Source organism: Gossypium hirsutum, chromosome A03 (assembly GCF_007990345.1).
Source record: "Gossypium hirsutum isolate 1008001.06 chromosome A03, Gossypium_hirsutum_v2.1, whole genome shotgun sequence".
In the NCBI taxonomy this organism is placed as follows: domain Eukaryota; kingdom Viridiplantae; phylum Streptophyta; class Magnoliopsida; order Malvales; family Malvaceae; genus Gossypium; species Gossypium hirsutum.
In genome coordinates, this window is record NC_053426.1 from 16,828,417 (window position 1) to 16,843,454 (window position 15,038).

Genomic DNA, 15,038 nt, shown 5'->3' on the forward strand with positions numbered 1-15,038 from the left:
AAGACAGATTAAAAGGATTCAAGAGCACAAGTTAATATTGGAAAAATATGGGCAAGACCCAAGAAACAAAAAAAACCCCTTTCTTGTACATAGGCACACACACCACCACCCATGGTGGCCAAAATTGGGGTTGAATTTTAAAACGATTTGAGATTTCATTAAAATCTAAAAAAATACCTTTGAAATAATTTAAAATCCCCCAAATTCTAGATATGAAAATTTTTGTTTTTAATTAACAAGATTAATCAAGAAATTGAATAGAAAAGAGATCTTACCCAAGCTAGTTGAGAGAAACGACAATCACACTTTCTTGGCAATGTTCAGGATCGATATTAGGGTTTAAGATTTCATATTTGAGGTTGATTTAGATGAGGATAAATGTAAGAAATAGAGTAAAGGAGATGGAGCACAATCTTGATACAAAAAGAAGAAAAAAGAGATAGTAAAATGGGAGGTGTAAGCGGCGACAACTATAGAAAAAAGAAAGAAAATTGAAGAGAAAATAGGAGAGAAAGAGGGTGAGTGGCTAAGGTAGGGAAAAATTGAATTAAAAGCTTAAAAATACAATAAAAATTTATATTTATACTTAGAGTTCGGGTATGAATGGCACACATATTAAAAAAAACAAGGGATTTTACAAATTTTAATTATTTCACAAGGGAAATGATTCAAACTTGAGGCCTCATTTAATTTTCATACTTTTGCATTAATCAATTAACCACTAGGCTATTTCCTTTTTTTGAAATGATTTAGCAATATTTATTTTAAAAACAAAGCATGTCACATACTAGGGTTTGAGGAAAAATTAGCAAAATAATAAAAATAGTGAGAGAGAAGGGACTTGAACTTAGGTTTCAAGAAATGTTTCACTAATACTTAACCAACAAGCCAATACCTCATCCATTCCTAAACACGCATTGATAATCTCAAGAATTAAGGCATGACCTCAAGAATTAGGGCATGACCACTCTCTCTCGATTTCCAAACCCGATTCTATTAACTCTTGATTTTTGGGATGTTACAGGTACAAAGTACTTGATGTATAAAAATGATATAATAGTCAACACTGATATATAGTACTTGCTAAATACTAATGGCACATAGCCAAAGCCGGTACATAGTACCTACTGAATATAAACCTTAATGACATGTCATTTGTATACTAGCCATTCACTAAGTTCACACGGGCCTTAACACTGTTTTAATAACATTTTAATCTTTGTATCATCATTCTTTACATATCATCGTTTCACATAAACATTTCATTTCATACCGTACTATTATCGTATTCATACTAATTCAATTTCTGTAGCCGTATACATGTTTTTCATATTTCAAAATGCAATCCAAATACATTTTTAACCCTATAATATTTTCATATACTCATCATTCAATTATATAACAATTGTACATTCATTCAATACTACACATCTATTCATGTTTATTATATATTTCATATTTTACGATTTAATCCATTTGATGCAAAAAACTTTATATTTATAACATTTTTAAGTAACAGTAAAACAAAATAAGACAAACATAACAATAATTAATAAAGTAAGTCCATACGAACTTACCTATCTACAACAACAACCAACAAGAAGTTTCTAATTGATTTAAATCCTGATCTATAATAATTCATTACCGGTTATTAGTGCCAATTACCTTATAGCATCTTATTCAAGGTATATGACAACTTAATTCTATTTTACACAATTTTCCTAAAGTTTTACATTTTATTCAATTTAGTTTTTATAATCGAAATAGCTATATTTTTCAAATTCAAGTTTTGTTTTACAATCTGATTTCAATTACATCCTTGTACAATCCTCTAAATTCAATAATTACAAATTTTTTTTACCAATTTTGAAATATTTTCGTTTTAGTCCCTATACTCAAAATTAACAATTTTTATTTTACAAATTAATCCTTTTTCATACCTAAGCATTAAATCTAACCCAATAATACCAATTTTATCAAGCATTCATCAATGGTAACATTTAGAAATTTTAACAATTTCAAAAATTAATAATCGAATTAGCTAAACCGAATTACGACAATCTCAAAAACATAAAATTTACAAAGAACAAACTAAAATAACATACCCATGCAAAGCTTGGAAGCTTGGACGAATAGTTGAAGGTTAAACATGGCTTCCCTAATTCTTTTTGACACCCACGGTTGAAGAAGAAAGAAAATATAACGGGTGTCCACTTTTGGTTTTGTTTTATTATTTGCTAATTAACCTTTAACTTAATTTTAACATTAAAATTTGACTTATAAATTATTAATTATAAGCATTAACCGTCCCACCTATATAAAAAGTGGCTAAATTGCCACTTAAATCCCTCTATATTCATTAATTAAACCTTTTATAAGTTAAAATTTAATAGTGATAAACATTTATGATTTTTACATAATTTAATCTTTATACCTTAATTAATCACTATTTTGATAAAATTACCTATCCAAAACTCAATTTACCTATATAATAACTCGACAAATATTTATGAGTTTGGTTTATAGAAACGAGGTCTTGATACATCATTTTCTAAAACCACTAATTTTAGACTCAAACCACTTGTACTTTAACTAACTATCATCAGATCAAAATTCAATATATCACTGTATTTGACTCGTGAATATTAAATAATAATATTTACAGACTCACTCGTTGAAATTGTGGTCTCGAAATCACTATTTCTGACATTACTGAAAAAATGAATTGTTTCAATTCCCCTCCTCTTAATAACAATACCGCTACCATCAAGATCAGATTTGCTAATATTAGCATCCTAGTTTGGCCTCCACTGTTTCTCGTTACTGTGATGCAGACTGGTCTTATCGGAATGCCTAAACAAATGACAAGAATTACACTTAGGAGGTATCTTTGGTACTTCAACACCATTTGAAACCATAGTGCCATAAATCTTCAACATTAACAAACTGGGGCAACACTAAATTCACATAAACTTCAACACATACATTTGCATATGAAAGCCTTTTGTAGGATGGCACAATACTATTCATATAAAATGGTGAGCCGATGGCACTTGCAATGTAGCTCAATCCTTTTCAAGAAAAAAGCTCCAAAGAAACCCAACTTAATTGAATCCAAATAGGCATCTTATCAAGGGTGAACTCCACCTTTTACAAATTTGGTTCCCATTTACGCAACATCACATCATTGACTTATTTTGAATGTGCCAAGGATCATACTCTAAAACCCAATCTCTAGCATCAGAATTAGAAAACTGAAAAACAAACAGATTATCTCTAGCCAATTTAGCATCAACACCACATTGCTTGCTCTAGAGCATATCTACAAGCCGCTGCATTGACCTAAAAACTGTGCCACCAAATAATATTGGCATTTGCAAATCCCCTCATCACTGGAAGGCTTAACAATAATGGATGTATCATGAATCTGTGGAAAATACTCCAAGGTTTTATATAAACTTAAATCAAATAACTTCCTCCAAACAGATTGCTAGATTGAGCCATAATAAAGAGAAAAGGCACAGAAATCAAAAGAAAAGATGAAATCCAACAGAAAAAGTAGAGACCGAGAAGAGAAGCATGAAATTTCTCAAATGCCTAGGTGCACTAACATCTTTATAACATTTTGAAGTGATGTAGAAAAATGATTAAAATGTATTTAATATCGTTAATCTAATGCATTTACTTAATTTTTTTTATTCGTAATTTAAATTATTTTTCATTTCATTGTATCGTGTTATTAGTAATTTCAATTATTTATTAGATATAATAGAATTTTTGATATTCATTAACATATTTTGTATTTGGAAGTCATGTGCAGAATTCATGAACATGTGCTTTGTAGCTCCATAAACTAAAAAATGGCACACTTTTTAAGAAACCCCAATGCCCCATTTTCTTTACAAATAGGAATAGTGGAACCAAATAGCAACACGTCTCAATTCTAAGGGAGCGCTAATCAAAACCTATAGCATCCTATCCTATGGTGTCTCTATCACATTTGATTGCACTAACTAGTTAATTAATTATGATTAAGCTTCTTTAACCCCTTTTTGAGATTAAAAAAGTAACAAACCAAACAGTATTATTTTCCCCTTTTTTATTGGTTAAAAAAATTCTTTAATCATTGCTTCCAATTTCATTCTCTAGGTCGAATTATTCGTTTAATTTGATTGGTTGGAGATAAATTTAGATAATTTTTATATTTTTATAAAGATATATTAACATTATATATTTTTCAAATATTGAAATGCAGTCCACCTCAAAATTTAAAAAAAAAAATTCAAAATTGAACCATAAATGGAACACATCTACTCACTATATATGTTTTGGATGGCTAGTCCATGTTCCTTTTAGGGGATGAAAACACAACCGTTGAAACATATAATGGAAAGTGTGATAAAAGAGACAAGTTCGAAATGCCAAACCAAATTGAAACTTTGTCAGCAATTTACACTTCCCTACTTTAACTATATTTATATTCAAACTTTGTCACCAATTTACACTTAAACAATATTTAAAAGGTTAAATTTTTTTTTAATTTTGGAATTATAGTCTTGATGAAATGGTAGCTTTAAAGTTATTAAGTTAAATTATGGTATTTTTAGAATATTATGTGGAAAAAATATTATCATATGTGTAATGTAATGTCATGTTATGTCGTTAATTATTTACACATAAAATTCACAAAAAAAGTTATGTGATTTTAGTTAATAGTTTAATGACTATTATTAAAAAAGTATAAGAATTAAAAGTAATCAATTTGATCTCTAAAGAAAAGTGATCAAATTGAAGGACGTGAATTAAATCCACAACTAATAACAAATTTTGAACTACTACTTGAATAAAACTGATACTTCAAAATTCAAAAAGAACTAAATTAAAATATAAATATTGAATGCGTTGATTAGAGATTTTAGGTGAGCTTTCCAAAATAAGTTTTTCATCTCTAATTACACAATATTTTGTTAACTAAAATAACATTATAGAATTATCTTGCAATATTTCATATACCACAACATACTCAACATATTACACAATTAAACAAATAAACTAGAGAAAAAAAAAAGATTTGAACTCATATGATGTAAGTGGGACCAATTTTATAATATTTTGTATAACATGATTTATATTTAATTGCATAAAACATTGCACCTTTTATAATTATTTTATATAATGGAAGATGATATCAAAGAAATTGCTTTTACAAAAATATCCTGGTTCATTGCATGTACGGTGAAACAAACCCTAAGAAATTAAAATACAGAACTCCCATTAAAATGGTTGTTATGGAGTTAGAACTTAGAAGGTGACCTCTATGATTACCAACTTCAGGGTCCACTGAAAAATATGTAGACCTCCGCAAATCAAAGTTTATTGGGACCCATCATTTCAAATCAACACTTCCCACCTGTCTAGCCATCCCACTCTTCCATTTTATATATTATATATACCCAATCATACACCATTTTTGCTGCTCCATCTGCACAGAAACATGTCTTCACAATTCCCTAATATTTTCTCATTTCAAACACTGAAACATCGTCGCATCGCCACTCTCAAAACCCCGAGCTCCCATATCAACTGCCTGGCCGTCCACGCTAACCTCCTCTACGCCTCCTCTGCCAACGAAATCAGCGTCTATAGTTTATCCGATCACTCCTTTGTCGATTCTTTTAACCACGATCCCACCACCGGGTTCGTCAAGTCCATCGCATTCAACCAAACCAAAATCTTCACCGCTCATCAAGACGGCAAGATCAGGATCTGGAAAATCGATACCCTTTACAAAAACCACCAGCATATCTCTACTCTCCCCACCGTTAAAGACAAGTTCCTCAATTTCATGTTGCCGAAGAACTACGTTAACGTACGGCGTCATAAGAAGAAGCTTTGGATCCAACACTGGGATACAGTTTCGGGGTTGATGGTAAATGACGCCAAGGGGTTAATGTACTCGGTTTCGTGGGACAAAAGTTTCAAGATATGGAACGTAAAGAACCAACGTTGTTTAGAGTCTGTTAAAGCTCACGAAGACGCCGTTAACACATTGGCTGTTTCCGGTAATGGAACTGTTTACACCGGCTCCGGCGATGGGTTGATTAGAATCTGGGAAATGGCGGAGAGACGGCATAATTTAGTGGGAACCTTGGACAAGCATAAATCGACGGTGAATGCGCTTGCTTTAAACGACGAGGGATCGGTATTGTTTTCAGGAGGGAGTGATGGTAGAATCCTGGTGTGGGAGAAAAGAGATGATGAGAATGAGGTGGGATATGTGGAATCATTGTGGGATCATAAAGGGGCGATATTATGCTTGATCAACGTAGGGGAATGGTTTGTGAGTGGATCATCAGATCGGACGGTGAGGGTTTGGCAACGTGGTGGGAAAGAAGGTGGTGGGTTCCATTGTAGCATAGTTCTGGAGGGACATGAAAAACCTGTGAAGTCGTTGGTAGCAGTTGAAACAAGAGTGTTGGAGGGTGTGTTTTCCATATGCAGTGGAAGTTTAGATGGAGAAATTAGGGTTTGGGAGATCTCAATATGTTCTAACTTTAAAATTCCCATGAATTCAATAAAACTTGCTTGATTTTTCTGTATAATTTTGTTTGTATACTTATATATTGTATGTATATCAAATCTTCTACTTTTTACTCATGATTTCATAGCTGAGTTAATAAATATCCCAACCTTAATTCAGCTAATTTGGTCAGGATGAAGTAAGAAATCTTAGATCAATTAATTTTAAGGTTAAAAATACCAAAAACGTGTGGAGCGTAGGCACCATTGTTGTTGAAATAATTAAAAAAATTTGTGGGTTTCAACACGTATTAATAAAAGCTTGAATAAAATATTTTTAAAAAATTTTAAATTATTTTAGTCACTCTAAAATAGAGTTATAACTTGAATAAAAATTTAAACATATTCACTACCAATAACTAATAATTAAGGTTAAAGTCTTTTTTTTTCTCCAAGCCGTTTGCTTCTTATATTTTATTTTGCTTAGCGGCAGTGTTAGCCTTCAGCTGGCTACCGCATGTCTTTTTCCTCTCCCATCAAGCCTTTATTTCTTTCTTCTTCTCATTCACTATACACGTCTTCTCTCTTTTTAGTTTGCAGATCTATTTTGTGAGTATCTTTGTTGTCTTCACAAGTTGTAATAGACAGATGACGGTGCCTATCCTTCGTTAAAACTCCACCAGCCACCAGTATTTTTTCTTGGAAAGTGGGTGATTCTTCCTCAACTTCTTAATTTGTTTCTGTTTTGAGAGTATTTCAGAATAATAAATCATTTCACGTGTCGATTTGGACCCGTGTCGTATTAAGTTTTATTTTTTATTTTTTGTTTTTCCATTGTTTAATAAGTGTTCAGTTTTAGAAGTTTTTGAATGCTTTTGGAGCACTTTTTTAGTCTTACTTATCATGTAATATTAGTTTTACAAGTGATTTTAGAGATGATTTTGTTGTTTTCCTCTCTAGTTTGGTGAATGTTCAATTATTTTGTGGATTTTTTGCCCATCGCTTTGAACCATTCGGGGTTGATTTCCTTATTGTATTAAGTGCTTGCAATCACTCTAGATATGTCATACTTGAGTTGTGACAAAACTAATTATCAACCTGTCATAATTTTCTATTGATGTTAAGGTTAAAGCATTTGTCATGTTGATGGAACTCGTCATTCACCATTTACGATGAGTCTTTGCTATTATTTTCTCTCTGAATTGTATGTTTCTATTCATTGAATGAGTTAATAAATTTACCTTTCAAAAAAAAATTAAGGTTAAAGTATTATTTAAAAAAATTTTGAATTATTTTTATTTTTATAGGTAAACTTTTTTTTATTTATTAACCTAATAAAATAAAGTTATCACATGAATAGAAGTTTAAGTATATAAATAGAGATTGATTTTATCTTTTAATTATCACTTAGTTAGTGTTAGACTTATGTATCAATTAAAATTTAAGTTTAAATCTATAAATAGCATCCATTAGTAACATTTAAGAAAAATCATAGATAAAAAAAAACGGAAATTGTTAGCATTAAAAAGTTAAAAATATTCCAAAAAGAAATATTCAAATGATATATATATGTAAAATCATCTTAATTGATGATGACATTACATAATATTATGTTTTTTTATAAATATTATATGTTATTTATTCGTTTATTCTGTGCTAAACAAGTATTCTTTTTTACCATATAAGATTTTAATAATTATTTTTAATCATCGTTATTAAATGTGTTAATTAATTTAATGTAAATATCCTTCGTATTTAATCAACTTAATTTGCTACTTATCATGAATCATTATTATAATTGCTTACATTTTTTTATTTTAATTTAATATTATTCTAAATTTTTATATTATTTTCAACTCCTTTTTATTTATAAAATATTATTTATTTTAAATATTACTTTTTTATATATAAATTTATAACAAAAATAAATGTATATATAATACATTCAAGATTTGACTACATATAATTTTGGGAAAATATAAATAAATTGATTTAAGTAAATAATAGTGCAACATTTCTTTTTAACAATAAATAATACCAAAATAAATAAATAAAAAAATATTGATTTTGGTTCCTTAAGAATGGTGTATTCAAAAGTTGATCCTCATGAAATATGTGTTGTTGCAAATAATATAATATGGTGTTGAAATGATTATGTCCAGTCAATTTGCACCGTCCAAAAGTGGTTAGCTGAGTTCATTATTCTAACTTATTTAATGGAAAGACCTAAAGTGTAGCTTTGAATCCCCCCAATGTATACCCAAACATTCTTCACCTTTGCCATTATATTACTCTAATTTTTCATTTTCTAAACCATATTTATTTTTTTTAATTAAGGTTAAAATATGTTGACTTTTATGACTTACTCTTTGTACTTAAAAACTTAAAACTTAAATTCTATTTTTTATTTAAAAATTTCCGGTTTAGTCATTAAAATCGTATGTATTTTTTTGTTAAATTTTGTTTTCCTGGAATATTTATTAGCTTATATCCTCATATGACATGAGATAGTATTAGTAGAAAATAAACTTGTTAAATTGACAAATTTTGATAGAAACTACCGACGATGATAATGATTGGGTTAAGATTTTTATATTGAAGAAATAGAAAGATTGATTTTTTAATTTTTAAAGTGTAAAGACTGTTGATACTAGGTATCAACAAGGATATAACAAGGAGAAGATGGTGATGGCGACAAGGAGGCCAGTTCACCTATGATAAGTGGAGAGTCGAAGTAACCAAGGAGGACAAGGGAGGAAGGAGAAGAGAAGGGAATTGTGTGCTTGTTTGCTAGGCATTCTATTATGGTTGTTGAAAGGGGAGAGGGCCTCATTCATTGTGCATTGGGGTATTTATAAATGGAAGGTTTCTCTACAATTACGTTATGTCATCAACAATCTCGAGATAAGGTGAACTTGTGGGGCTGACCAGGTGATTAGGTTGTTGCATATTGGTTATCATGTACAACTCTGACATTCCCTTTCCTGAGGTAATGCGACGTTGTTAGGTCTTAGTGGTCTTCTCTTGGTGAATGTGATCCTGCTAATAACGGGTGGCTAAAGACATGTGCTTATGTGAAGCATGAAAGTGGCTGGTTACTCAATGACTAGCTAGGCAATATGAGTAGAACAACTATTCGTGAGTGTTTCCCGATAGCTTCTTGTGATGCCACATGTCCACATGTCCAATAGAGATATAATATAAACCAAAGCTCAAATTATATACAAGTAGAGGGAGTAATAGCACATTTTAACCTATAACTAAATATTCCAACCCAAATTAAATATATTTAAATTAAACATATTTTGGACACTTCCTTTGATCCACTAAACATACATAATGTTGATGTTTGATTGCTTAACAGATTTTTTAATTAAACCCACTACTGAGAAACTTCACGTGGTGTAGCTTCTCTGGAATTTTTAATGGCTGACATGTGTTTTTCCAACAAATCTTTGTCGCTAGAGTGCTTTCAACCTGTCTTGGTACGAGGAAATCAAGACAAAATTGGTCATACACATACCTTTAATATTCTTACAATCAAAGCAAGTATATGTGCAATATATACAATCCTTCCTATCTTTTCTTTTTCTTTTTAACGTATTAGTAGTGTTTAGTATGTGTTTCTTACGTTTTAGATAATTCAAAAATATAACCTTCTAAATATATATATATAAATTACTCACTCACTAAATTAGAATTTAACATGTATAATTTGGTGTTTAGAACAAGAAGTATTACCAGATCAATCTTTATTTTTTGAATTACAAATATTTAATAATATTTTTTTTGGATTTTCGATTTTTTTATATATATATATTTAAGTTTATGTATATATTTAATAAAAATTTATATATATTTATGATAGAAAAACAGGTGGTGCAATCTGATTGGGTTTCTATTTTTTTAACAACCTTTGACATTTTGGATTGAAATTGTTAAAGGAAGCAAAATTGACGAATCTAGGACAAAAATGTTTAGGTACTAATATGAGAAAATGGGTATAAATTGGGGGCATAACATGAATAAAGCCAATTATGAACAACAAAAGCTGACCAACAATGACAGCTTTCCGTCACCTTTTCGTAGATAATATTGCATTCCAGTTAAGTGGGAACATGTGGGAGACCATTAGGCAATTGGATAGCCATATATAGGTACTATATGTATATAGGTACTATATAGTAATTATTTGTTTAAAATTTTGATAAAAATAATAATACTTATAACTTAAATTATTAATTTGCTGACATTTATAATTTATAAATTGTAATTATTGTTTCTGTCATAAAATATACAATTTCAGTTTAGAAAACTGTACGTATAGTAAACACTTATGATTATATATATATTCTCTCTCTTTAGTTGTAAGTAAAATTAATAAGAGAATTGATCAAAATACACTGCAAAATAATAATAAAAAATGGAAAGATAAATTTCTATTTCTTAAAAGGTTTTGGTTTTGGTTTCTCCGACTGGCACCAATGATGCACCACCGCTAAGGGGGTACTGGAAGGTTCGGAAACTTTGATCAGCCCACCTTATGAATCCTTAAGCTCAAAGGGATTGGTTAATAGCATCAAGGAATTGTGTAATCAGCATTGGAAGGTGTTGGTTCAGAATGTTTGCCGCCAGGCAAATCGGGCTGCTGATTCCATGGCTAAGTTCGTGGTGGTTGGCATGATGTCCATCGGTTTGATGAACCACCGCGGTAGGTGGTTCAGATTGTTGGAGATGAATTTTTTGGCTTCCTTTTGTAGCCTTTGTTGATGTTTCCTTGTACCTAGGGCGTTGTCCTCTTCATGTTACCAAATATATATATTTTTTATTTCAAAAATCATTTCGGGTTATTATTAAATGATTAAATAATTTATTTAATTTTGATTTTATTTTATTTTAAAATTAAGAAATTGGATCTTTTTTATTTTAATGGTTTAATTGAAATATATGAGTAAAAATACAAATAATTTGAGGGCAATTATAGGAAGTTTTTATTTTATAAGTGAAATGAGATTTTGTCACATGTTTTATTTATTTATTAATTTTTAAATACAATTTAAGGACACAGAACAAATTTTAATATTGTTTGTGGAGTTAAAACTTTTCATTTCCAAAAAGAATTGTAATGGGTTAAGAAAAACCTCTAAAAAAATTTCTCTTTTTGGACCCAAGCCGTTTATTTCTTATCTTTTGTTTTGCTCAATGATAGTACTAGCCTCCATGCTGGCTATCGCCCGCCTTTTTCCTCTCCAATCAACCATTTCTTTCTTTCTTTCTTTCTTCTTCTCATTTACCACACATGTCTTCTCTCTTTTCATTTTGCAGATCTATTTTGTGAGTATATTTGTTATCTTCACAAGTTATGATGGACAAATGACGGTGTTTGTCGTTGGCTAAAACTCCACCGACCACCAGTAGTTTTTCTTTGAAAGTGGGTGACTCTTCGTCAACTTCTTAATTTGCTTTTGTTTTGAGAGTATTTCAGAATAATAAATGATTTCACGTGTCAATTTGGACCCATGTTATCTTAAGTTTTATATGTTTGTTTTTCCATTGTTAAATAAGTCTTCAGTTTTAGAAGGGTTTTTTTTTGTTTTGTTCTTGTGGCACGTTTTTTAGTCTTACTTATGCATGTAATCTTAGTTTTACAAGTGATTTTAGGAATGATTTTGTTGTCATCATCTCTAGTTTGGTTAATGCTCGATTCTTTTGTCAATTTTTGCTCACCGCTTTGGACCATCCGGGACTGATTTTCTTATCATATGAAGTGCTTGCAATCACTCCAGATATGTCGTGTTTGAGTTGTGACAAAACCAATTGTTAACGTGTCATAATGTTCTATTGATTCTGAGGCTAAAGCATTTGTTGTGCTGATGGAGCTTGTCCTCACCATCTAGGACGAATATTTGCTATTTCCCTCTAAATTATATGGTTCCATTCATTGAATGAATTAATGAATTTACTTTAAAAAAAAAATCATTTCCAATGTTCCAAATAATTATCCATAACTTGAATATAAAATTATCCAATTTAAAATAATTGATATATTTAATTAAATGTGAATATTGATTAAACCTTAAATAATCATAATCCCAAAGAACCCAAACCCGAAATGAATCACCCTAAAAACTTGACTTTCAAAATGGAAATTACTCAAACAAAAAATGATCCAAACCCGAGATTGATTCAAACTAAAAATGATTTGAACAAAAAACTAACCCATCTTGAAATAACCCAAAAAATTAAAAATTCAAATTGCACCCAACTAAGGGCTAGTTTAGCATTGTTTTAGATAAGTGCTTTGGAATAGTGGTTTCGAGAAGTACTTTTGAATAATTTGGTTTAAGATTTAAGTGTTTATTATTACTGTAAAAAAATGCTTTTGATAAATAAAATGTTCATTTTAGACATGGTGTTATAAAATAATAAATAACCATTTAAATAATGCTCAAATTATTTAATATTATGATATTTTAATAAGAATATAGAAAATTATTTATTATAATTTGTTGTTAATATTTTAATATATAAAAAATAAATTTTAACTATTTTTAAGCAATTAACCAAAGAAAGGAAAGTATCATGTGTTGAAGGAGTGAAAATGTAATTAAGTTGTCAAAAGTGCTTTTGGGAGAAAAAAACTAAAAATTTTAACTTCTCCATTTGAGAAAAAATGCTTTTGAAAATCCAAAAATTTATTTCAAAAGTTACTTGTTTACATTTATTTTACTTGAAAAGTACTTTCATGTCAAAAGTGCTTCTAAAAAATACTACAAATACAGCCTAAAAGTAACCCGATCCATCGAATTGATAGGTCTAACTTTGCGCTCTATATTAGACCCTGTAGTTTGTATAAATTGTGGATTTAGTATATGTATATTAATTAGGTCATTTTCAATCTCTATACAACTTTTAGAATTTAAAATTTTTAGTTCTAACCAAATGATAACTATTAAATTCATTAAATTAAGTTTTGTTATTTTCAAAGTTAGATATGTCAAATATATTATCACATGTGTAGTGCTATGTCTATTTGTAATTTTTCACATATTACTCTCAAAAATCAATTAATAGATTTAACAATTGTTGTTTGCATTAAGACAAAAAATTTGAAATCCAAAAAATATAGCCCCCGAGAATGATCTAATTAGTGGACGTGAACTAGACCTATAACTTTACGCATAATTTAACTAAACATATTTAATTGTTACTATTGGGTTAGGATTAAACTTTTCAAATTCTAAAAATAAAAGGACCGAAAATGACCAAATTAAGGTAGAGGTACTAAATTTACAACTTACACAAAGTACAAGGTCTAATGCAAGATTTGACCTTTACAAAACATATATTTAAAGAGAATTTGTGACTTTAACACAGTTTTATGTCGCCACAAAACTGGCCAGTTTCCAGAAAATTAAGCCTTTAATCTCCTTAATTTCATGCTTATAATTGTAAAAGAAAGGGACAGTTTTTGTTTGTAAAACTCAAAACTGGCCAATGGCCGTTCAATCATCAATCAAATCTTCAATACTAATTCAATTTTAGCTCGATTGGCATCGGTATTGTTGTTAGTGTAGGACGACGTAGGTTGAGTGCGCTGAAGCAAATTATCCTTCTATTTAAGTATTGGGGAGGAATTATGAATAGTGTTAAGCATTATATAAAAGATAAGTCGATACGATAAAAATTTAAAATGAGATTAATTATATGAATCAAGTGATAGAATAGAAATGTCCGTAAGGATACTGAATTTTCTTAATTCATTATATATATTTTTTTGAAGATTTCGATAAATAAATAAATTTGGGTAGGATAAACATAGATATTAGGAATTGTAAAGCAAGAAACAGGATCATGTGGCAATGTGAAGACAGATCCATTGGGTGAGTGTGAGGACTGAAGCAACCAATAATTAGTCCCAATTTTAAGGTATCTCTCTATTTATGAAATGTTACATTAATTAAATATTTTATTTTACGCTATTCTCAATGGTCAATTACTTGTTATAATATAAATTTATTTATTTATTTGTCTGGATTGTTGACTTTTGTGTTCTCCCTAAATATTCCTCTCTCCGGTTGACCCGACCTCATCCTTATCATACAACATCCTCATTGCATGCATTTGGATTTTTTTATTATACAAATTAAACTTAACTTTCTTATTTGATTCTCTGTTTTATTTATACAACACAGAAACTTTGTGCAACACCCAGATCAAATTTTATAATCATTTTAAAATATATTTTTTTACCGAAATATTTATGTATTTTTATATTTTTTTAAACTTTTAGAATTAAGATAAAATTGAGATTATTTGTAAATTTTGAGAGTAAATTTTTTTATATAAAATGACTAAATCGATATAATATTGAAAAATTGATGAATAAATTTATTATTATATCGATTTTTAATTGTGACGTTGTCTTAATGGGTGACCAATTTGAAAAAAAAATTATAATTGGGTGAAATTTATGTAGACTCTCCAGTTATTGAAGCTGAAACTTTTTCCAGGAGAGG

The 15,038-nt window shown here is 29.4% G+C and overlaps 1 protein-coding gene across 1 annotated transcript; it reads left to right on the plus strand.

Moving 5' to 3' along the window:
* The first annotated feature begins 5,493 nt into the window (after positions 1 to 5,493).
* Positions 5,494 to 6,704, plus strand: LOC121219056 (protein JINGUBANG). Its single transcript, XM_041096543.1, has one exon. The coding sequence runs from the start codon at positions 5,495 to 5,497 to the stop codon at positions 6,587 to 6,589; it is 1,095 nt and encodes a 364-aa protein (XP_040952477.1). The 5' UTR covers position 5,494; the 3' UTR covers positions 6,590 to 6,704.
* The last annotated feature ends 8,334 nt before the right edge of the window (positions 6,705 to 15,038 follow it).

What these genes read in the sequence shown, in the direction of transcription:
- LOC121219056 (XM_041096543.1), top strand. Translation starts at nt 5,495, where the DNA reads ATGTCTTCACAATTCCCTAATATTTTCTCATTTCAAACACTGAAACAT.